The sequence below is a fragment of the Emiliania huxleyi genome, assembly GCF_000372725.1.
Source record: "Emiliania huxleyi CCMP1516 unplaced genomic scaffold EMIHUscaffold_37, whole genome shotgun sequence".
In the NCBI taxonomy this organism is placed as follows: domain Eukaryota; phylum Haptophyta; order Isochrysidales; family Noelaerhabdaceae; genus Emiliania; species Emiliania huxleyi.
In genome coordinates, this window is record NW_005199194.1 from 200,123 (window position 1) to 222,824 (window position 22,702).

A 22,702-nucleotide genomic window follows, 5' to 3' on the forward strand; every position below is an offset into this window, starting at 1 on the left:
GGGAGTGAGTCTCGTCGTCGTGTCGGGGCGTAGCTGCTTTTTGGAAACATGTTTCTACTCGTTGGACCGGAGATGGGGGGGCAGGTGCACACCCCCTGCGCTGCTCAACCTCTGAGATGTTACTCCAGACACCGTACCGCCGTGTCTGTATCTCCCAACATCTCCCGGTCCCGCTACCCGCAGCTCAAAGCGACGTCTCCCCTAATCTCCACGGCACCCACCGCCCGCGCACACTACTCGCCGACGACTCGAGAGTCGCGCGCACGCACAACCCAGCCGTCGAGCAAGCGGGCATGACCAGAGGCGCCCGCAGAGGGACAACCGGGATCGCCCTCGCCCGAGCCAGAGCCAGCCCTGGCCCCTGGCCGCGCGCGCGGCCTTCTTTCTGGCCCGCATCCACCGCAGCGGCGGCCGCCGCTGCGAAGACTGCGGCCGCGCGACGCCTCCACGAGCATACGATCGAGCGCCCGGAGGGGCTCGGGCTGAGTGCCGTCGCGAGACCTCGGCACGCCTGCGCACGCCTGCGCACGCGGCAGAGCGACAGCGGCACCACCCTCGTCGGGCGCCGACGAAGCGTGCTCGCGGGTCGCCGCTCCGTCGACCGACGGCCGAGACACTTGCTCCGACGCCGCCCCGCCCCCGCCCCGCCGGTCCGGCACCGATATCTCGGAGGACGACCTAAGGAAGAGCGTGGCGGCGCGTCGCCGGAGGACGGCGCGCTCGTGCTCTCGCCGCGAGATCGAGGGGGGGGGGGGGGGGGGGGGCTGCGCCGCGGAAGAGCGCCGGGGCGAGGGGTGCGTGTGCGCCGACCGCGGAAGAGCGCGCGGGTGAGGGAGGGGGGGGTGCGCGCGCGCCGTCCTGCAGCGTCGCCGGCCGCAGGCCAAGGAGCTCGGCTCCTCGAGAGCACCGACGGACGACAAATTGCTCCTCAGCAGTGCGACGCCGAGCTGGAGGCTCGGCCGGGAGCTCGCGCGGGCGCGTGGAGCTTTCCGCTCGGGCCAGCAGGAAACGGGCGCCCCGCACAGCGACGCCCGCCGTAGAGTGCCGAGAGCTCGGCTCGACGCGAGCGCCGAGGAAAAGCGATCGGCTCCCAAGCAGTGGGACGCCGAGCTGGAGGTTCGGGCGGGAGCTCGCGCGAGCACATAGCAAGGTGCGTGCGCGGCGGCGTGACACAGGTGAGCGGGCAGCTGGCGCACATTTCGGCTGTGGGAGCTGCCAGGAGTTTGCTCTCTCCGTTCACACCCCTTTGCAGAATAAGTGCGCCACATACACGGGAGCCGCCTAAAGGAATGTAAGCTTGTTCAGCGGGATCCGGGATCGTCTGATGCACACTACCTCGCTAGTCTCCAGACCACGCCCGACCGATGGCGAGTAGTATCGACATTACGACAGGCATCTGCCAGAATGCCTTCTCCATGGCGTAATTCTCGGGCCGGCGTGCCCACTTCCACGAGCCAGCGGCCAGCATCTCTGTCGCCGCCATTGACGTTGCCCCCCCCAGGGGCCCAACCTTGTACTGCATCACGTCGCGAGGCGAAGCAGCACCTCGAAAGACCGTAACCTTTGCGAACCGAGCCGGCGGGATACCTGACTCGCCGGAGAGGAACGCCGCCGCCTCAGCCTTGGCCGGGGCTAAGAGCTGATACTCGATCCCCACGTTCGAGTCCATGATGACGCGACCGCCGTGAGCCCGGAGGTCCTCATAGACGAGGTCAGCGAGCCCGGAGGCAAACCTGTGGTCGACAAGACCTGCGACCTCTAGGTAATCGGCAACCGTGTGGATCTCCGTGATCGAGAGCTGGTCGAATATGGAGGCCTTACCGTCACCCACAAAGGGCACGGTGCCTTGAGGACACGTCGGTGGGGGGTCGGCGGGCTTCTCTGGCTCGGCGTGACCTGTCGAGCCAAAGAGGAGCGAGCGCGACCTCATCATCTCCTCTGCCTCCCTCCTGTCAAGAACTTTAACCTCAACACCCGCTCCCCCTGTGAGCAGCAGAAGCAGGGTGAGCATCGCGTTTTGCCAGAAGTGTCGGCTGCGCTCCGGCCTCCGATAAGGCCCGGAAGCGGGAAGGCACACACAAGTTTCTAGTTTGTTCAACCTGAGCGTGACAGGATGACGGACGGACCCTCCTTATCTCCTGGTGCGTCTCTTTAGTTTTCGGCGCGTATCTCTGTAAACATACGAACAGAACGCAGGAGAATGTGATTTTATCACTTAGCCGCACCTGCGTCTCCTTCATCGCGGCAACGCCAGCCTTCCGACGAGCTGCGTCCCCCTGCCCCGGTTTCGGGGGCATTCGAAGCTGGCCTCCTCGCACTCGGTCTGCATGTTGACGTACGCGAGGTACTCGCTGTAAGCGTCAGTCCTCTTGCCCGTACCGTCAACGACCTGGCGCAACGGGTAATGGCAGGCGAAGCCGGAAGCTGCAAAGTCGCCGTAGCCCGGTCCGAACTTGGCCTGAACCCAATCAGCTAGGCCCGAGTCAATAGAGGCGGTCTTGAGAAACTCCGTCAGCTTTGCGGGAGCGTCCGGAATCGTGGTGACACGGTCCCATCCCCAGCTCGTCCGAACCATCGTAGCGAACGTCGGCAGCGTAATCTCGCCGAGCGCGTCGTTTGTAATTTTTGTTCTCACATCGATCTGGTCAAAGTCATCGCTGGAGAAGCAGAACTCGTACTTTAGGATCCAGTCGGCGCCGCTGCTCCACGGTTTGCTCTCACCATTCCCAGACTCATCGAACCAGGTCCAGTGGCCAGAGAGCGGGCCGCCGCTGTATTGCCGCACGCCGGAAGCGCACCGCGTCTCGTTGTCCCAGGACGCTTCCCCAAACGAGATGAGGTTCTCCTCGGCAGCTCCAAGGCAGACCTGGGTGTACTCCGGATCCGACGGATACGGCCCGTCCTTCAGCGAGACGCCACGCTGGTCCATCCACCACAGCCCGTGCAGCGCCTCAGGGAATACGGAGCCCGCCTCCGCAAAGAAGAGCTGCGTTTCAATCGCATCATTCTGGATGCGGCCCAGCGCGAACCTTGCCGGGTCGCGCGACACGTCCTCAAACTGCACGCCCACACCGCGTCGACTCGCCACCCGCACCCGGCTCACCATCTCTGCTCCAGTCGCATGGTACCCGAGGAGGCGTGCCGACCGCTCGCCGGGTGACGCCGCCCAAGGGTGCCAAGGACGGAACTGTTTGGCTGCCAACAGCGGTGGCAGCTCCACGGGCTCTTGCCACGCCAGCGCACAGCCCTGTGTCGCCGACTGCTCGGCCGGGCAGTCTGCCAGATCGTAGCGGGTTGTGAAGATCAGCTCGCCAGGCTCCTGCCAGCTGCAGTGGTCGTACAAGTTCACGGTCACCGCCGAGCTGTCGGCGGGCAGGTAGACGTGCAGATCGAAGACGCCGCTGGTAGAGCCGTAGAGCACTTTGGAAAGGTGCGACACCTCGGGCCTTCCCGAAGACATCTTTGGCTCGACGATCACCTCGACTTGAGCATCAGGCGCCTTGGTGAGGCCGCCGATCGCAAAGTCGGTGATGGCAAAGACGGCCCAACCTGTGGTGTTGACGCCCGTGCCCCAGACGTCGTGAGCCTGGGAGGTCGCGGCGGCGGCGGCGGCAAATGCTGCCAGCATGGAGGACGGCGGCAGCCAAGGAGGACTCACTTCAGCTGGGGATATCTATTTTCTATTTCTTTTTTTGTCTATGTGCTTACTTTTTCAATGTACGTGCTTTTAGCTTATCTCTCTCTCAATGTATGTGGCTCTTACGTACATTCCCGGAGGAGGACTGCTGACAGGGTTTGCGATGAGGAGTGACCCGAAGGGTTTCTCGGGGTAAGTGCACCACTAACCGCCTCTCTCTGCAAGAGCACTGCGACGGATCGGGCTCATACTTTTTTTGAAAAATGTTACTCGCCTGCCCCTGGCGTGGCGTGGAGGGGTTGAGCATCCTTCCGGGGCGGCCTTTCCGCCGGGGAGGCGTCGTCCGTCGCGCTTCTAAGGTGTTGCTGCGCAAAAGCCCGGTACAGAACACGCAACTAACCCTCGGAGAGTATTCTTTAGCTCCGAGTAGAGGGGGCGGTCTGCTGCTAGGGGAAACCCGGAGCGCGGAGCCAACCCTCGGAGACCCGTGTTATGGCCCTGCGAACGCGCACCCCCTGGGCTAGGGCTCTCTTGCCCGCAACCCGATCCCGAGCGTCCGGCCAACTGGGTGCGCTTCTCAGCTCCCCGGTCCTGGGCGTGAGGCTAATGACTGCACTCCAAGTGCTCCAAAAGGGGGTTGGACACAGGGCGCAGCTCATGCTAAGAGCAGAGGGCGAGCTTAGAGAGAACAACCATCCTCTGTGCCGTTGTTGCGTACACCAACACAACAACACCACAAAAAGCTCTCTCTCTCGACTCTCCTGTCCTCATTCAGGCGGGTCGGCCAGAGGTTGCTGGAGCACCTCCAACTCCTCCTCCGAGTCAGACACACGACAACGACTGCACCCTCCTCCTCCCATTCGTCGACTGCGCCCTCCTCGTCCTACAATTCGTCGACTGCGCCCTCCTCCTCCACGGGCTCGATCCGAGATTCCGCAGCGTGTCGGCCCCCCCAGCGTCGGTGCTGCGCGGGAGGAAGCGCGGCCGGCGGGCACGCTGGGCTCGATCACCCGCGGTTCTCTCAAGTTGCGTCGAAAGCAGGGATTGGCTTTACCGACGGCTTTGGCTCAAGTATACAACTTTTAAAAGCTTGCACTAGAGGAGAGAGGTCGCCCCTCTCTCGCGCGCCACGCCACGGCCCACCCACACGCCCACGGGGTACGCGGATTTTGCTATTTTTGCTCGTCGCGTGGGGTCGGTATTCCGGAATTGCCAATGGTACCGCATCTGCGTGCGACGCGGGCGCCTCGCGGGCAGAGCCCTTAGCCACCCTTTACGCCGAAGCTGCACCGACAGCGCCGGCCCGTGGGGCGCTAGCATCGGCTGCTCGTCGCCACGCGCAGCCTCGTCCTGCCGCTCGTCGTCCTCCGCCTCGAGGACGTCCGCCAGCGCGCTGCGCCGCACACCCCGGCACGCGGGAGGCGGCGCCGGCCGCACCTCGGCCGCCTCGGCGGCACCCGCGGCACGGGCGCCCTCGCCGTCCGCGCGGTCCATCGCCGCATCCCCGTCCACGTCTGCGGCGGCGCCTCCTGCGCCCGTGCCGGCCTGCTCTGGGACGGCTCGCCACCGCTCGTCGTCCAGCATGTGCCACCACCGCCGATCCGGGTAGCCGTCGTACTCGACCTGGTGCGCGATCCGTCCGTCCCCGTCCTCCTCCCGGCCCATGACGGTCGCGGGGTACCACCGCTCGGTGTCGCAGAAGATCTCGAGGCGCGATCCGGTGGGCAGGACAGTGTGGCCGTTGAGCGCCGCCCTGCCATCCTCGCGCTGTCGCTTCCGCCGCTTCGCCTTCGTCTCCTTGCTGCGCAGCAGGGTGTAGTTCGGGCCCGCCTCCGCCACGCTGTCCAGCAGCTGGACGGCGCTCACCATCTCGACCGCGTCGTCCTCCGGCGGAAGCTCCGCGTTGCCCGCGGCCGCCTCCCGAGCGCGCTCGTCGCGCATCCGCTCGTGGTGGGCCTGCCGACGCGCCACGCCGGCGCCCGTGTGCCTCGCCGCCGCGTCCGGCGACGGCATCGACGCTGTCTGCCCGAGCGTGACTCCCAGCTCCACGATTTGCGGTCGACCAAATTTGGCTGCCCCCATCAAAGTTGACTCCCTTCCTTAGATACATACATATTATACAAAACACACGGACGACGTACACGGCAAGGGCAAGCCAACGATACACGCCTGAAACCCCCTTCCACGGAACGGGGGTGCAATAGCCCCTCAGCGCGCCACACGGACGACGCATAAAACCTGCACCTGCCTATTGGCTGGCCTATTCGCTGGCCTCCTTGGAGATCGGCAGTGGTGGCAGCTCCGCCGGCCGCTCGGAGGGCCCGGAGGTCTGTGGCAGCGGCGCGAGCTCCGCCGGCCGCTTGGCGGGCTTGGAGAAGGAGCCGTGTCCCGCTTGCGCCTCGCCCTCAACCACCCAAGGGTACGCCGGCCCGCCGTGCTTTGTAAAGTCGCTCCCTGCTAGCTCCATCTCCTCCGAGATGCGAAAGATGTTGAGCGCCCTCAGCGTCCAGAAGAGGAGGCCGGACGTTGCAGCCACCCAACAGACGATGGACAGGGCTCCTGCCAGCTGCGCGGCGAGCAGCACACCTCGTCCGCCGTTGAGCAAGCCAGCGTCATACCCCTCGTCGCCGTGGAAGCGGGACCCCTCGTGCGGCGAGTAGCTGTAGACGCGGCTAGCAAAGAGGCCCACCGAGACGCAGCCCCAGAAGCCGCACGCTCCGTGGACCGCAAATGCATCGAGCGGGTCGTCGATCCTCAGCCGCCGCATCAAGCATGAAGCGGCGTGATAGATCCAGGCGCCTGCACAGCCGATGAGCAGCGAGGCGGCGGGCGAGACGGTGGAGCAGCCCGCGGTGATCGAGACCAGACCCCCGAGCAGCGAGTTGCAGGTGTGCGCCAGGTCCCAGGTGCGCGAGCCTCCGAGGGACTCTGGCAGGTGGCGCTTGATTAGCAGCCCCGTCGTCGCCGCAGCCGCAGCCGAGAGGGTGGTCGTGATCGCGGCGCGGGCCGCGTCGCGCGCAAGGGTGTGATCGGCGTTGTGCAGCGCGAGCGTCGACCCCGGGTTGAAGCCGTACCACCCAAACCACAGCAAAAAGGTCCCGATGACCTGCAGAGCGGCGTCCTGCCCCTGGAACGCTGCCGGGTTCTCCCACCGATCCAGGCGATGGCCGAGCACGCCGGCGGCGACAAAGGCTGCCACGCCGCCCGTCATGTGGACGACGCCTGAGCCGGCAAAGTCGATCATCCCTCCAAACGCAGCCTGTGGGTTTGAGGCGGAGAGCCAGCCGAGCGGGTCCCAAACCCAGTGGACCACGACCGGGTAGATGAGGCCGATGATAACCACGGCGTAGCAGAGATAGCCAACAAAGGTGCACCGCTCAGCAACGGCGCCAGAGACGATGGTCGCGGCCGCGGCCGCAAAGGCATATTGGAACATCCAGCCTGCGTAGCTAGCGCCCTGATCGTTCTTCTCCCAGTCCCGCACACCCGACAGCGCAAGGTACGAGCTATCCGTGCCGATGAACGGGTTGCCAGGAGCGTCTCCACCGTGGTAGGCGACGGAGTGGTTGCCAGGAGCGTCTCCACCATGGTAGGCGACGGAGTAGCCAACGAGGAACCATACCAAGCCGCCGAGGCAGGCGTCGCAGACGCTCTTTAGCAGGATGTTTTTCACGTTCTTGGCCCGTACCGACCCCGCCGCCAGCAGCGCGAAGCCGGCCTGCATGAGAAAAACGAATGCGCCACAGACCATCAAGTAGAAAGTGTTGATGTCGGCCTCGTCGGCCTCCACGCGAGCCCTGAGAGCGCTGAGCTCGGCCTCGAGGGTCGGGTTGTTCGTCATGAGCGCGGCGCCGAGGGTCGAGTCGTTGTGCATGGGCAGCACGTCGCGCAGGCCGCACCTTGGCCTTCCGTTCGTCCTTGTGGTGGGTAATATTGACACGTTTGAGCGCGATGTGTTGAGAGCGCGAGCTCAAAATCCCTGATGGAGGAAAGCGGCGAGTCGCAATTCCAGGGGTCGTTGTGGCGGGCGACCCTGCTGTCTGGAGAGAGAAAGGGGTTATTGGGAACACCACTATGGCCCGATTTTTTATCGAAGGAATGAAAACCTCGACTGGGCACCCACCCACCCCAACGCGGTCTCACTAAACCACAGCAAACAAAAACAAGGCTGGGACTCTGGCTTGGTTGGGAAGCAAGAAGCGTGAAGAACGTGCCCGCCGAAACGCGTGGCCGAACCGCTCTCTTGCAGCTGCTCTCTTGTTGACCGCGCAGACTTGAGGACCCTTGGAGTCCTAGCAGATGCGACGCCGAGGGAAATATGCCGTCGAGCGTCTTTACCCACCGAGCTCACCATCGCGATCACCCTTGGGAGGGGTTTGACGGTACGGCCCGTGAGCACCTGCCGCACGCTCGTGATCTGGTGGCGCTTCAGACATGGTAAGCGTGCGCGCGCACACTCAAAGCGAATCACTCCCGCACTGCCTTGTAGTTGCGCGGCGCGCTTGCCGAGTTCCTCGCGATGACCCTCTTTGTCTTCTTTGGATGCGGGGCTGCGGCTGGCAACGCTCACTTTGAGGACAACGATTGGGACCCGGCCTCGGTGATGGTCATCAGCCTGCAGTTTGGTCTCGCCATCACGGTTCTTGCTTTCGCCACCGCGCACACCTCTGGTGGGCACATCAACGCCGCAGTGACCTTTGGACTTACTCTCGTCGGCAAGTGCCACCCCGCCCGGGCCGCTGTCTACGTCGTTGCACAGCTCGCCGGCTCCATCACCGGAGCGGCTATCCTGCAGGGCGCCACCAGCGGTGGGCTTGACCGGTCGGGGAACCTTGGCGCCAATGGGCTTGCCCCAAACGTGTCGCTCGGCAACGCCTTTGCTTTTGAGTGCATGGCCACGTTCTTCCTGATCTACATCGTCCTCGAGACGGCGGTCAACCCTCACTCGGTCACTACGAACGGTGAGTCTTCCATCCTCGGAAACAAGCAAAACCTGGCGCCTTTCTCGATCGGCTTCGCCGTCTTTGTCGCGCACGTGGCCTGTATCCCAGTCACCGGCTGTTCGATCAACCCAACGCGGTCCTTCGGGCCCGCTGTGATCTCTGGACAATGGGAGGATCACTGGCTTTGGTGGGTCGGGCCGCTGGCGGGATCGCTCGGCGCGATTCATCTCTGACCCAGGGCGTGCACCCTGCCAGGCCCTCACCTCACTGTGAATAAATAGGTGCAAGCCTGGTCTGGTGGGTGATGAAGCGGCTGGATGACAAGAGCGACGTCGAGCGCCGCAAGTCGACCTGCGGTGGCGAGGATAGCGATAGGCGGCAAGGGCAGTCCCAGGCGTCGTCCTGATAGGGCGTAGGAGCTCTACCTGTAGGGGCCTGTAGCTACCTCTAACTCTTCCTCCACAGAGCACACAACATGCAGAGTTTTGTGGGCGCAGAGAGGTATCATGTATCGAGACACGCAGTCCGGTGGGCACAAAACGCGCGGGAAACGAGAGGGGGGTTAAAGAAATAAAAGTTTTGACAAGGCGCGCAAGTTACGCGGCGAGGGGAAAGGGGAGGCAAAGAGGGGCAGCAAAAAAGCGGGACGCAGTGACGCCCCAGCGGCTGAAAGTGGTGGTAAGAGTGCGGCACGAGCCCCCGGCCACCGCACTTGGAGCACCGTGGAGTACTTCTTGGAGTGCAGCCACTGCAAACCGCCCGCACGCGGGCAAAAAGAAAAACAAAATGAACGTTGATTTGCACAAACTGAATTGCAGCTCGGCCCGCGCGCGAGGATGGCGAAAGCGGAAGCGAGGAGACTCTGGCGTGGCTCTGCGCCCCCCCAGAGGCAGCTTAGGGGACCCCTAGGGTTCTGAGGGCCGGATTTTTTAAAGACCTTTTAAGAGATTGGCGGCTCCAGAGCCGCCTCGGTGCGTTTAAGAGATTGGGCCCATGCTGCCACTCCCATTTAAGAGACCATTTAAGAGAATCGCACACCGCGCCCAACCTGAGCCATTTGAGCCATTTAGAGCGTTTAAGCGCGGGGAGGCTGGCGGGCGGGCGGGCGAGCGAGCGGGCGGGCGGGCGGCAGAGAGCGAAGCGCTCTCGGGGCCGAGCGAAGAGCTTTCGCCGCCCGTCGGCAAGTTTTGAGTATAGACCATTCATGGTGTGATCGCGTTTAAGGGCGCGGGGAGGCTGCCGAGTCGTTTGACCGTTTAAGACCGTTTAAGGAATCGGCGGCCCAGCAGCTCTTAAAACTTGCCTAGGCAAGTTTTAAGCCGTTTAAGCCGCAGGCGCCCCAGGGCCCACCCTTTTAAGCCTAGGGGTCCCCTAAGAGAGGCAGAGGGAAGTCCGAAAGAAGACCCCGCGACCCTTTGTAACATCGTCTGTAACAAAAAATAGTACCTACCTATACGAGATGGCTATACGAGTACACAAAAAATAGAGGGCGACTCAGATCTTCTTCACGATCTGCAAGACGTCCTCGTCGTGCAGCAGGTGCGCCTTGCCCACCTTTTGCGGGTTGAATTTGACGGAAGATCCCCACACCCAGCCGTACTTGAAGTCGTGGATGAGTTGCCGGTGGATCTTCTTGCAGAAGACCTCGACGGTGGGCTTCTGCGAGCCGCGGATGATGACGGGCGCCTCGTAGTCGGGCATCTGGCCTTTCGGCTTCGTGTAGACGCGCGTCATGCTCAGGTACTCGAAGACCATGTCCATCAGCCCGTCTAGATTCCACTGGTAGTGCGACGAGATCGGGCAGTAGTGCGGGATCTGGTCGAGGATGTCGAGCTCCTATTAATTAATTTAAATATTAATAAGGATGTCGAGCTCCTGGCGCACGGGAAGGGGCCGGGCGGAGAGGGGGTGGGGAGAGGAGGGCGGGGAAGGGCGTCCCGCGGGGCGTGCGCGTCGCTCCTCCATCGTGATGGCGTCAATCTTGTTCAGCGCGTAGACGCAGGGCATGTAGACGCGGTTCCCCTCGATGGCGTCGATGAGGTCGTCGGGCGTCGCGTCGCAGTTGATCCGCACCGTGGCGGACATGATGCGGTACTCGGTGAGGATCGCCTGCGCGGCACGCGGCCCGGACGTGTCGCGGACGTGTTGCGGACGTGTCGGGGATGTGTCGGGGATGCGAGCCGGCGTCTGCCGTGTGTCGTGAGGCGCGGTCCAGGGCGCGGAGCCTTGATCGAGTCCTCGTCGAGGTGGGTGAGCTTGCAGGTGGCGGCGAAGTTGATGCCTCCCGACACCTTCTTCTCCACCCTGATGTCGGGCGGCTGCTTGTTGAGCCGGATCCCCACCCCCTCCAGCTCGCGCTCGATGATCTTCTTCTGCGCGATGTCCTTCATCGCGTCGAGGACGATGATGAGGCACGAGCAGGTGCGCGCGACCGCGATCACCTGCCGGCCGCGGCCCTTGCCGTCCCGCGCGCCCTCGATGATCCCCGGCAGGTCAAGCAGCTGGATCTTCGCCCCTTTCCAGTACTTGATGCCCGGGATGCACGTGAGCGTCGTGAACTCGTACGAAGCAGCCTCGGAGGCGACGTCGGTGAGCGAGGTGAGCAGCGTGGACTTGCCCACGGACGGGAATCCGACGAAGCCGACGCGCGCGTCGCCCGTCGCGCGCACGTCGAAGCCCTCGCCCGGCCCGCCGCCGCCACCCTTGGGATCGGCGACCAGCTCGCGCTTGTACTTGGCGAGCTTGGCGCGCAGCGAGCAGAGGTGAGCCATGGTCTGCTTGTTGATCTGCGTGCGCGCGATCTCCGACTCGATGTCCTCGATCTTTGCGACGAGCGACATGGCAGCAGGTTCGGGAGCCCGAGCGGTAGGGAGGTAGCCCGGGCGCGAGACGGCGCAGGAAACCGGAAAAAAACCTGGGGGGAAATGTATCATGACCTGCATGTATCATTTCTCCGGAATGATAAATCGAAAAAGAAAACCGCGGAAATCTCCGCGCTCGATCATCACCGCGCTCTCCACCGCCGCCGCCAGCCTCGCCGCCTCGGCCACCCTTGATACGAGTACATGTTTGCCCTCGCTCTGGCTCCACCTGCGCTCAGCAGGCCGTGCGCCTCAAGCGCGGTCCGCGCAACTCGTCGTCCGCTGTTGACACGCGTCTCGCGCCCTGCGGTCGTCATGGAGGTCAACTTTGCCGACTGCACGAACAACGCGTGTTTCGAGGCCAAAGAGCTGGAGCTGCAAACGGAGCTCGACTCGCTCCGCTCGCGCCTCGAGGTGACCAAGCAGCAGGTTGGGATCGCGCCTCCAGAGGCCTCTCCTCTCCCCACACCGGCCGAGCCACTCGCCTCGGCTCCAATCACAGCGGCTCCAATCGCCACGGTTCCACCCACGGCAGTCATCCCCACGCCGGCCGAGGCGCCTCTCGTCGCCACGGCACCTCCCGCCGCGGTGCTGCCCGCCGATCCCGCTCCGCCACCGTCCGAGTTCACGCTGCCAGAGATGCCCGACCTGTCGCTGGACCTGTCGCTTCCAGACGTGTCCCTGCCCGACCTGTCGCTAGTGGAGAGCGCTCTCTCGAGCCTCAGCGCCACCGAGGTCTCCCTCCTGCTCTTCAGCTTCCCCCTCCTCCTCATCGCCGGAGGCCTCTGGAAGCCAGTCCCCGAGGCGCCCGGCGAGGGACTGCTGTCGGGCTTCCTCGACGCGGGCCGGACCGGAGGGTACACGGCGGACTACGGCCAGCCGCGCGTGCGGAGCGGACCCGCAGCAACCGCTGTGCCCTCCGCCGCTCCCGCCGCCGCCTCGGCTCCCTTCTCCGCCGTCCCCGCCGCGACTCCCGCCGCAGGACCGGGCGCTGGCGCCGCCGAGTCTCGGCCGAGGCGGAGCGCGGCCGAAGCCTTTTGGGCGGGGCTGAGCAACCTCGCAGACGACCCTGAGCCCGCCCGCCCGCCCGCCGGCCTCGCCAAGGCGCTCTTCGAGGGGCTCGCAGACACGCTCGCAGACAAGCCCCCTGCCCCGCCTGCCGCGCCGCAACCGGGAGGCGTGCACCGGGAGCCGATGGCGCCCTACTCAGATCTGCCCACCGCCAACGCGACACGAGACGCCGCCCCGCCCGCCGCCACGCCTCCCCTCGCCCCTCGCGCCGCTCCGGAGGGCGGCACGCAACCTGCCGCGCAGCCCCAGGCGGGCGAGGAGGCGATGGCGAGGTACTCCGTCGCTCTGCGCTCCGTCGCCCGAGCCCAGGCTGGGATCGACGCCTCACAGGCACGCAGCCCGCCGTGACGCGTGAGGCAAAAGCATGTGCATGCAGACCGCGGCCGATGCCACTCGCGCTGTCCAACATCGGGCGAGGATGTCGCCGGAGGAAGCGGAGGTGTCTGGGGACGCGAGAGGGAGCAGATGGCGACGGGCACGTGGGCACTCGGCCGCGCGGCGCGGTCGTCGAGGCACTCCAGGGGTGGCGAGCGCGCATGGCTGAACAACGGCACTCGCGGGCCCTCGTCTCGCAGCTTTCACCCGCCCTCGCGGTCGCCTCTCGCAGCGCCGCCACTGAGCAGAGTACTGTGCTCTGTGGCAGTTTAGCGAATTTAGGTATTAGCCTGACCCTGGCGGGCCCGCCCACCTGTGCTCAGCCTGTGGCCTGTGGCCGCCTGTGCGCCTGCCGCGTTGACATGTTACGTTAAAACTTTATATGGTGTGATCTATGAAACGCTCGAGGCACCGCCTAATCTCTATAACACTCGCCAGCGCTCTCGTGCTGTGAAGTGCGCGGCGGGGCTCGTCTGGCCCCGGTCCGCTGCTGCGCGTGCTCCACGCACTGCGTCGACGCACCACGGCGCACGGGCCAGCGCGCGCCGCCGAGCCCCCTGGTCTATGTGAGCGCCATGTTGTGCTCCACCGAATCGACATCGTCGAGCTCCTCGAGCTTGTCGATCACGCCAAAGTTGGCCTCCTCGTCCTCGGCGCTCACCTCCTGCGGCGCGAGCGGCACGTTGACGAGCTTGCCCGAGCAGTCGTACCCCGCGCCCTGCAGCGCACCCTGCACCGCGCCGAGCTCGGCTGCCTCGGTGAGCACGACCGCGCGCGCGGCCTCGCCGTCCGCCTCGGCGTCGGGCGGCTCGAGCAGCACGTCTCCGTCGCAGCCCGCCTCGATGGCAATGTCGAGCAGCGAGTCCTATTCCATCGACCGCGCAGTGGTGAACCGCTGGCAAGGGTTTGGCCCTCGGTGGGAGGTCGGTGGCGAGACCTCGTCGAGCGGCTTGGCGACGACGAGCCGCCCCTTCGGAGAGAAGTTGAAGAGCACCGACCCTTGCGACGCCACCTTGCACCCGTTCTTGTTGATCACCATGTTGACCTCCGACACTGCTCTGTTCTTGTTGTCTGACAGGCAGTTGATCACGAGCCCGACGCCGCCGTGCCCGTACGCCTCGTAGGTCAGCTCGTCGTAGTTGGCCGTGTCGGTGTCCATCGCCCGCTTGATGTTCTTCGTGACCACGTCCTTGGGCACGTTGAGCGCGTTCGCCTCTGCCATGACAGCGGCTAGTTGGCGGTTGATGCTCGGGTCGTCGCCGCCCGCCTTGACGGCGACCACCACCTTCTTGCCGATGTAGGACGCCTTCTTGGCGTAGGCCAGCGCCGTCTTGGCCATCTTGAGCTTGTTGTTCTCAAACTTGCGGCCCATCATCCCCACCGGGCCGCTCCTGCTGACGCTGGCGGGAGCCAGCATTCGCGGCGGCGGAGCGTAGCTCGCCGGCGAGAGCGAGAGGGCGCTGGCGAGCAGGACAAGGGTGTGAAGCGGCATGCGGTCTGCGGAACGAACCCGAAGTTAGTAACGACAAATAGCGCTCTGGAAGAAGCGTGGCGGCGCCAGCGAGCCAGCCCGAGCTTCAGCAAATAAGAATTCAACAAAAAGAACTCTCTCTCACCGACACAGGTTCGACACAGGTACCAAAAGCAAATAAGAAATCGGGCTCAATGAGGTTAATGACTGCACTCCAAGTGCTCCAAGAATGTGTGCTAGCATGCGGCGTGCCGTCCTCCGGTTCACGCCTTTCTTTTTCTTTCTTTCATGTAGTGCAGAGAGCACTCCAAGTGCTCCAAGACCAAGTGCTGTCGGGAGAGAGCCGGCGAGCGGGAGGAGCACCAAAAAGGAAATTCGCCCTGACTCTACTCACTGCCGCCCTGTCCTCTCCTGCTCCGCCGCAATCAGCCGATCCACGGCGTCGGCGGACAGCGGCTGCCGCTGCGCCGGCAGCAGGGCGACCACCCGGTCGAGGCTCGCCGCCGATCGCCGGGTCGCCTCGCACATACCTCGTAGGTACTCGCCCACGCGCGGCGAGTCGGCGCTGTCGCGGTTGCGCTGGGCAAGCTCTGCCAGCGCGTTCGCCTCCCGCGCTGCGGCCTGGTACTCGCGCGCCGCCGCCATGACGGCGGTAGGGTCGGCCGCCGCCGTGGACAGCCTCTCAAAGTAGCCGAGAGCGAGAGCCCCGAGACTAAGAGGCGGCGGCTCGACCTTCTGGGTGCCCATCCTGGTGATCTGAGTGGCCAATGCTGGCGTGCGCGCGGCCTGGCCCCGCTTGGAGCTCGAACTTGCGCCTGGGCGAGCGAGGATGCGCGCCCGAAAAGCAGCCTCGTCCTCGAGCAGGGCGGCGATGTCTCTCCGCTCGGAGAGCAATGGGTACATCGGGAGGACGCCCTTGGCAAGAAGGGCCTCATCGCGCGCCAGCGCTGCAGCCACACGAGCCGCGGGCATGCCGGGCTCCGCTCGCTCCATCTCCATCTCGTAGGCGCTGAAGGCACCCGCGCCCGTGGCCGCGGCGTGTAGAACCGGCGAGTTGCGCACGGAACTCGCGAGCAGAAAGGCTTGGAGGAGCCGGCGCCTTGCCGCGAACGTGTTGATTTGTGGCGGCAGCATGTCAACTCGCACCTCTGCGGGCCCGCTTCCCACCGAAAAACTCCCTCGCACCAACACGGGGCACTGGACTGGGCCCCCGCGCGCAGGCACTACCTGGTAACTGGCTACACGGGACCGGGGGGGACCTAAGCGCCGAAAGAATCTTAAAATACAAGCCTCTCTCACAGCACACACTGGCACGACAAGGGCGCCGAAAGAATTCTTACAATATGTACAAGCCTCTCTAACAGGACCGAGGAGTGAGACGACCGCGAGGTGGCATGAAGGTTGCAGCGAGAATCGGCGAGAGACTGCGAAGGGAGATAGGAAGAGGCGGACGCCCAAGGGTGGGTGACGGCTAGCGCATCACACCCCTCTCCTTAAAATCCCTGTGTGGTGGCGGCGTGCCGTCCTCCATCCCTCCCTTGGGTATCCGTTTTCTTTCTTTCTTTTTAGGACCGAGGAGCAGGAGAACTAGGAGAGCGCACCAGTAGGCCCGCGCCTGAGGGAGGGTGTAGAGGATGTAGAGTGTCGGCAATGAAGCTGCTATGCAGCACCACGCTGTCGTGCGAGATTGCCGAGGATGCCAGGCGGGCGGCGTGCGCGACCCCATGAGCCCCGAGCGCGGGGGGCACGGGTGCCGGCAGGAAGGTCAGCGCGAGCGTGCAGAGGGCGGACATAGTACAGATTCCCAGCGGCGCCCCAACAAGGTTTGCGTGCGTTCCTTGGCTGTTTTTCGCGCTCGGTCGTTAATGAGCACGTGTGTTCACAGAGAGGTTGAACAGAAACCAGCTCTACTAGCAAGTGAGTTCACTGTTCACATAAACGCAAAAACAAAACACAAAAACAAAACAACGTGTTTAGAGTTGTTTGGTTGAGGTATTGCTAAAAATCTCTCTCTCTCTCAGAAACGCACAACCCTCACTGTGCACGCAAAAACCAAAATCACCCGCTGAGACGCAGGAGGCACCGGGGGCTACCGATATACTTGCAGGTTGCAGCCGCGTGACGGGTTTCTCCAAACGACTGGCTGGCCACGCTCGCCTTTTCGTTGAGTCCGGGATGAAGGGCCAGGCGCCGTCGCTACTGCTACTGCTGCTCGCCTGGCGCCCCGCGCGCGGCGCGGAGCAGCAGTGCCAGCTCTCGGACCAGCGTTACGCGGGCGTGACGGTCACCGTGGTCGCGCTGCAGGAGAAAGGCGGCGTCAATCTCGAAAACCTGTACGTTCGGGCGAGGGAGTTTGAGAACTTCACGGGCGCCGTGGTCGACTTCGTGCAGCGGGACGTCCGTCCATCTGGCGATAACCCCTCGCTGGCGGCCGAGGTGTTCGCCGACGCCGGGAAGGTGGAAACCGGGTGCAACGGCGCCGGCGTGTACCAAGGCTACGTGATCAAGGGCAACCAGGTGCCTGACCTGGTCCAGTGTGGCGGGATCGCCAACCTCTCCACGCAAGTGGAGCAGAGTCAAACGTGGTCGGACCTGGACTGGGCGGACGTGGCGACCGCCATCCGCCAGGGTACCTCCACGTACGACTCAAAGGTCTACTCGCTGCCGATTGACGCCGACTACATGGCGACAGTGGTCCGCGAGGACCTGGCCGGGAACACGACCCTGGACACGTGGGAGCAGTGGGTGGCCTTCGCCGAGTCGCAGAACGGGACCGACATGAACGGAGACGGCAAGCCGGATCACGGCGCCTGCATCGCGCTCGGGCCGGCGGGCCACTTCTCGGTCTTTGGCGTGTTGATGGCCATCGCGGCGCCGCACCTGCAGCTGGGAGGCACGCCGCAGGGCGCCTTCTTCAACACCGACACCTTGGAGCCCAAGCTGACGGCGGCGGCGATGAGCCAAATCTACCCCGACGCGCCGTCGTCCTTCTCCTTTGAAACGGCGCTCGCACTGTACAAGCGGCTGGTTGACGTGGCTGTGCCCGGCGTCTCCGCCAAGGATGCCTGGGATTACTTCAAAAATGGCAGCTGCTCGACATGGATCAGCCTGCCCGGCTTCGTCTACAAGACGCAGGACACGAAGTTTGGCACAACCAACATGCTCACGAGAAACGTCCCCAACGCGACCATGGCGCGCGTGGAGGCGCCCGGCGTCCCCTGCCCCTCTCGCTCCACCTGCCCGTACGCCTCCGACACGAGCAGCGGGCTGGTCAGCCGCGCGCCCTTCTTGGCAACGTCGGGCTTCGGCTTTGCGATCAGCTCGAAGGCGTCCGCGATCCAGCAGCAGCTCCTCTTTGAGCTCTTCACGTACGTGTCGGCGCCCGAGCAGTCCAACCCGGACGTGCAGGAGTGGACTGTGTCCGACCCGTTCCGTCTCTCGCAGCTCGACAACGAAACGATCGCTGACCTCGTGGAGCGGGGCTGGGACGAGCCCGTCGCGAGGCAGTACCTCGAGGTCGTGGACGCGACCCTCAACCACCCGAACGCCGCCCTCGACCTGCGCGTGCCCGGGCTGGGCCTGTACATGTCCTCCCTCCTCGACGCGACCGACAGCTACGTCCACGGCACAGCCAGGCGGCGGAGGGCCGAGAGCGCGGACGCGGCGTGCGAGGCGGCCTCCGACGCGTGGCAGGCCATCCCGCTCCAGCTGTACGGACAGGAGCCCGCCGCCACGAACACGCAGCTCGACATCTACCGCGCGCAGCTCGGCCTGCCGCAGATCGTGCGCGACACGGGCGGAGGCGGCAACGAGGAGATCGCCCTCATCGTGACCGCCGCCGTCGGCGGGATGGCGGCAGCCGTCATCCTCGGCGCCTTCGCCTTTTGGATCGTGGCCACGCTGCGCAGGAAGAGGGCTCTCGAGCGGCAGGCGAGATATAGTCGAGATATAGTCGAGATACAGTCGAGATACCGTGCGGGCTCTCGAGCGGCAGGCGCGCGGAGAGAGAGAGGGAAACAAGGAAAGAAGAGAGGGGGGGGGGGGGGGGGAGCGGCGGGAGGCGGCTCGCACCCTAGCCTCCTCGCACCCTAGCCCCCTCGCACCCTAGCCTCCTCGCACCCTAGCCTCCTCGCAGCTGGCCTCTCCTCCCAGCCCCGGCCCCGCACCCGTGCAGGCGGAGGCGACGATCAAGAAGCAGATCGTCTCGGCGGTAGACGCGCTCAAGGAGATCCAGGCGCCGCTGGCGCTCATCCGCGCGAGCGATTTCCTCGAGATTGGGTCGCTGCAGTCGCACGAGGCGAGAGGCGCGGCGAGCGCGCCTCGGCGCAGCGGGGGGGCGGTCTGAGCTCGGTCTGTCTGGCGCGACTCTAGGCGCTGCGCGACAAGGGCGTGCTTCACTTTGTGGACACGACGTCCCAGTTCATCGAGACCGTCTTCACCCGCTACGTGACCGTCTTCTTCTCGCACCAGTGGCTGGCGTTTGGCGACCCGGACCCGCGCGGCGAGCAGTACGCGGTGATGGTCAAGGCGGCGCGCTCCATCGCCGCGCTCGAGAAGGTGCCGCTCGAGGACATCTTCCTGTGGGTCGACGTCATCTCCATCTCGCAGTCGTGCCGCTCCGTGCAGACGCTCGCGATCAACTCGCTCCCGTGCTTCGCCTCGCTGCTCAAGTACTTTGTGACCGTCTGCCCGACGGTGAAGCACGCCGACACGGGGGCCGTCTGCAACAAGGCGTCCTACCACGAGCGCTGCTGGTGCCGCGCGGAGCTCATGTCCTTCTGGGCGCGCAACGGCACCGAGCGCATGTTTTATGCGACGGGCGGCAGCGGCGCGGCCCGGCGGTCGGAGGTCGGCGGAGAGGAGCCGGAGGGGATGGCGCTGGAGCCGATGGCGCCGGAGGGCGTGACCGAGTCGTTCGTGGACGCCATCAAGGTGTTTCACGGCTCGCTGAGCTGCTGCCGGCTGGGCCATGCGGGAGGGACGGTGGGGCGGGGCCGATGGGGTCGCCGGCAGCCGTCGCACACGTCTGTGATCCGCCCCGGAGCCTCGGCCGTTAGGCGTGCTGCGACAAGGAGGAGCTCATGCTGCCGATGCTCGGGCTGTACGCGGAGATCTACGCCAAGCGCGACGGCGCCTGCAAGCGCATCAACGACGCGATCGAGGGGCATCTGGACGAGATCTTCCCGCGCACCTTTGAGTACTGCGCAAACGGCACCACAGTGCAGAAGCTCCTCTTTGGGGACCTCGTCACCGTGCTGCGGCACGACATCGACCAGGCGGTGGCGGGCGGCCGCACGGGTCGGCCTCTGCAGATTGGCAAGCTGCAGCAGGGGACGAGCAAGGCGGCCGACGCGCCGATCCCGCACGGCACCAAGCACGGCAGCAAGCACGCGAGCGCGGGGCCGCGGCACGGCGTCGGTGGCGTCAAGCACGGCCTCGCCACCAACAAGGTCCGCCCGCCGCCCCCCCGCACCGCTCTCCTCTGCCGCAGCGCACGCGCTCCACGCCCCGCCCCCGCGCTCCACACCCCGCCCCCGCCCCGCCGCGCGCAGTCGTGGCTGCTGCGTCGCTCGAGCATGAGCAGCCGATGGTCGGTGGGCGCCTCGCCAGACGTCCGGCCGGTGGGCTCCATCCTCGACGAGGGCAGGCTCGCGCAGCTGCGGCGCGCCGCCGGCTCGGGTCGCCTCGACGGCGCCGACGCGACCAGCCAGTCCTCGGATCGCTCGACCGACGGCGAGGCGGAGGCGGAGCCCAAGGACGAGGCGGCCAAGCTGCCCAAGCCGCCCCCGCTGGAGCAGGAGGTGGTCTAGAGCCGAGGCGCGCCGCCACTTGCGAGCCTTGGCCCGTGGTGCCGCCACGCCCTCCTGCTCCCCGCATGCGTCCTGCGACGGCCCCTTTTCCGGTTTTCGGCTGCGGAGGGGCTGCCCCTCCCCTCTGCCGTCCGCCTTTCGATTTTCTTCCGCATGCCCCGGACCCGCTCCCCGACCGCGCCGCGGTCTCCTCGCTCACTCACACACATCATTCGTCGCTCACAGCAGCTTCACCGTAGACAGTAGATGTCGTATTCAGATGTCGTATTCAGTTAGTGACAGTGCCGCCCAGTTGCAGTTCTTCTTGTCAGAAGGGGGGGGCGGGGGTTGAACCGCGACACACACTGTGACACACTCTCACTATGTGGTGTGTAGTATATGGTAGTTGGTACCCCTTCCCCCGTGTTGTTGTGTCAGATGATTTATGTCCTCCCCCTCCTTTTCCGTTTTATTTTGTTCGCGCTCTCGCCCCCCGCGAGCTCAGTTTTTTTTATTACTGCGCCTCGCGTGTGTGTCCCTGTGTGTGAGAGCTCGCGAGACCGAGCCGAGACCGCCCGCCGCGCTGGTCGAGAGTCCGCTCTCGGGCGCGCGCGCAAACACCTCGATCTCGATGTGTATGTCGCGATCGTCTCTCGTGGGGGGTCCTGGTCGTGCCGCAGGGCCCCGCCTTATCGGCTTGATGTGTTGGTTGCCCTATATCACCTCGTATTTTGTGTGTCGTGTCGTTGTCGGTGTGCGGGCCACTGTGCGTGAGTGTGAACTGTGATGTGTGTGTGTGTCCCTGGTGGAGAGTGGCTGGAGGCTGGAGCTGGGCCCCACCCACATACCCCCACGCCCCAGGCCCAGCTCTGATCCTGGTCTCCACCGCGGCACCGCCCCCCGCGAGTAAGAACAGTATAAGAATCAAGAGTCAAGAGACACCCTCTGACAAGCTCCGCTGGCACACAACTCCTCTGACTGACAGGACACCAACTGACCGGAGCGCCCGCTCGCGCCTCTGTCAGCCAAGGGGGGCCCGCTGAGCGCGCGGTACTCTCCCGCCGCGGCGAGCTCCCGCGAGGCGCTGCGCCCCTCACTGGCTGTTGGACGGCGCAGCGCCCGCCTCCCGCACAATAAGCTGGATCTGCGCCATCTTGTCGGGCTCCGAGAGGTCCCTCCGCGAGACAATCTCGTGGATGCGGCTCTTGAGCGCCGGGTGCTGCTGAATCACCTCGAGCAGCACAGACATCGGCAGCCCCTTGGTCGGTGGCCGAACGACCTGCCCCGGCGCGCCCACCTGCTGCGCCTGCTGCCCGCCGGGCAGCGCCGAAGCGGAGGGAAGCTGCTGCTGCATCACAGACGCGTGCGGGGACGCACCCCCGCCTGCAGGCCGCATCGGCGGCATCCCCATGGCGGCGCTCGCCGCGGGCAGCAGCCGCTGCTGCTGCGCCGCTGCCGCCTGCACGTTCGCCGACCGGTTGGCGGCGGCGACGGCGGCCGCGCCGGCGGCCGCGGCGGGGATCCCGGGCGGCGCGCCCGGCACCATGCCATACGAGCCCTGCCGCATCAGCTGCTGCTGCTGCTGAGCGTGCGGCGGGAGGGCGCGCTGCTGCGCGGCCGCCAGCCCGACTGGAGCCCCGCCCCCAGGCAGCGCCCCGCCGCTCGGCCCAACCGCCAGCGACCCTCCCCCCGGCATGCCGCCCTGCGCCTCGGCCGCCTTCGCTGCCGCGGCCGCCTTCTTCGAGCCGCGCGGCGCCGACTTCTTCGGCGCGCCGTCGGCGCCGGCCGCCTTTTGAGACGGCCTCCTCTGGGCAGGCATCTTGGCCTTGCCGCCCGCCGCGCCGCCAAACTTGTTGCCCTGGGCGGCAGCGTGCGCGGCGGCGGCGGCGGCGGCGGCGGCGGCAGCGGCAGCGGCCCCGCCACCGCGCGCCTGGGCCGCCTGCGCCTGCGCCGCCGCCTGCTGTTGCTGCTGCGACCGCGCCACGGGCGAGAAGGGCTTCATGAACGGGTCGGCGCCGCCCGCGAGCCGGACGCCTTGCGCGCCGAGGGGTGGCGGCACGGGCGCAGCGGCAGCGCGAGCGATAGTCTCGGCCGCGAAGGGCGCGAGGGACCGCGGCGAGAGCGGGCGCGGGGCGAGGGCGGGCGCGGCCGGATCATCCACAGCCATCGGCTCTGGCGCGCCGTCGGCACTGCTGCTGGCGCCGGCGCCTCCGCCGCCGGCATCGGCGCTGCTACTGCCCGCGTCGGCACTGCCGGCGGCGGCGGCGCTGCCGGCGGCGGCGGCGCTGCTTCCGGCTCCGCCGCTGGCGGAGGGCTGGCGCTGCATCAGCTGGGCGGTGATTTGCTCCTGTGAGCGGTGCGGCGCCGCGACCGGGAGCGCGCGGGGCACGTGCGACGCCTCGACCATGCGGGCCGTCTGCACGAGCTTGGTGAGGAGCGCGAAGAGCTTGACCTGCTGCGTCGTCTCCACCTGCAGCGCCATCGGCTGCAGCGCGTTGGCGCGCACCGCCTCGAGCTTGCGCATCGCTTGCCCGACCGCGGCGCCGGGCGGCTGC

At 65.8% G+C, this 22,702-nt stretch overlaps 8 protein-coding genes across 8 annotated transcripts; 4 read left to right on the forward strand and 4 right to left on the reverse strand.

Moving 5' to 3' along the window:
* Window positions 1-97: 97 nt before the first annotated feature.
* On the forward strand, window positions 98-1,209 carry EMIHUDRAFT_436060 (hypothetical protein; the record flags this gene model as incomplete). The annotated part of the gene is made up of 3 exons (XM_005771858.1): window positions 98-154; window positions 177-678; window positions 855-1,209. A coding segment is annotated over one exon (270 nt), but the record flags the coding sequence as incomplete, so codon positions are not given.
* Window positions 1,210-2,156: 947 nt separating this feature from the next.
* Window positions 2,157-7,511, reverse strand: AMT4 (tentative ammonium transporter; the record flags this gene model as incomplete). The annotated part of the gene is made up of 3 exons (XM_005771859.1): window positions 2,157-3,586; window positions 4,928-5,593; window positions 6,048-7,511. 3 exons carry the CDS (start codon window positions 7,509-7,511, stop codon window positions 2,237-2,239), a joined length of 3,480 nt encoding a protein of 1,159 aa, XP_005771916.1. The 3' UTR covers window positions 2,157-2,236.
* Window positions 7,512-8,129: 618 nt separating this feature from the next.
* On the forward strand, window positions 8,130-8,813 carry EMIHUDRAFT_65631 (hypothetical protein; the record flags this gene model as incomplete). Its single annotated transcript, XM_005771860.1, has 1 exon — window positions 8,130-8,813. A coding segment is annotated over one exon (684 nt), but the record flags the coding sequence as incomplete, so codon positions are not given.
* Window positions 8,814-10,074: 1,261 nt separating this feature from the next.
* EMIHUDRAFT_65576 (hypothetical protein) lies at window positions 10,075-11,420 on the reverse strand (the record flags this gene model as incomplete). The annotated part of the gene is made up of 3 exons (XM_005771861.1): window positions 10,075-10,416; window positions 10,465-10,689; window positions 10,734-11,420. 3 exons carry the CDS (start codon window positions 11,418-11,420, stop codon window positions 10,075-10,077), a joined length of 1,254 nt encoding a protein of 417 aa, XP_005771918.1.
* Window positions 11,421-13,449: 2,029 nt separating this feature from the next.
* EMIHUDRAFT_65618 (hypothetical protein) lies at window positions 13,450-14,262 on the reverse strand (the record flags this gene model as incomplete). The annotated part of the gene is made up of 2 exons (XM_005771862.1): window positions 13,450-13,752; window positions 13,825-14,262. 2 exons carry the CDS (start codon window positions 14,260-14,262, stop codon window positions 13,450-13,452), a joined length of 741 nt encoding a protein of 246 aa, XP_005771919.1.
* Window positions 14,263-14,748: 486 nt separating this feature from the next.
* EMIHUDRAFT_209050 (hypothetical protein) lies at window positions 14,749-15,492 on the reverse strand (the record flags this gene model as incomplete). The annotated part of the gene is made up of 1 exon (XM_005771863.1): window positions 14,749-15,492. One exon carries the CDS (start codon window positions 15,490-15,492, stop codon window positions 14,749-14,751), a length of 744 nt encoding a protein of 247 aa, XP_005771920.1.
* A 1,023-nt stretch (window positions 15,493-16,515) lies between these two features.
* On the forward strand, window positions 16,516-17,634 carry EMIHUDRAFT_436066 (hypothetical protein; the record flags this gene model as incomplete). Its single annotated transcript, XM_005771864.1, has 1 exon — window positions 16,516-17,634. A coding segment is annotated over exon 1 (1,101 nt), but the record flags the coding sequence as incomplete, so codon positions are not given.
* A 1,552-nt stretch (window positions 17,635-19,186) lies between these two features.
* On the forward strand, window positions 19,187-20,637 carry EMIHUDRAFT_436067 (hypothetical protein). Its single transcript, XM_005771865.1, has 3 exons — window positions 19,187-19,341; window positions 19,416-19,808; window positions 19,911-20,637. Exons 1-3 carry the CDS (start codon window positions 19,231-19,233, stop codon window positions 20,166-20,168), a joined length of 762 nt encoding a protein of 253 aa, XP_005771922.1. The 5' UTR covers window positions 19,187-19,230; the 3' UTR covers window positions 20,169-20,637.
* The last annotated feature ends 2,065 nt before the right edge of the window (window positions 20,638-22,702 follow it).

Excerpts from the sequence above, each read along its gene's own strand:
- EMIHUDRAFT_436067 (XM_005771865.1), top strand. The coding sequence starts at position 19,231 with ATGGCGCTGGAGCCGATGGCGCCGGAGGGCGTGACCGAGTCGTTCGTG. Across the intron at positions 19,342-19,415 it reads TGGGCCATGCGGGAGGGACG|GCGTGCTGCGACAAGGAGGA; the intron begins GTGGGGCGGGGC and ends CTCGGCCGTTAG. Across the intron at positions 19,809-19,910 it reads ACGGCCTCGCCACCAACAAG|TCGTGGCTGCTGCGTCGCTC; the intron begins GTCCGCCCGCCG and ends CGCCGCGCGCAG.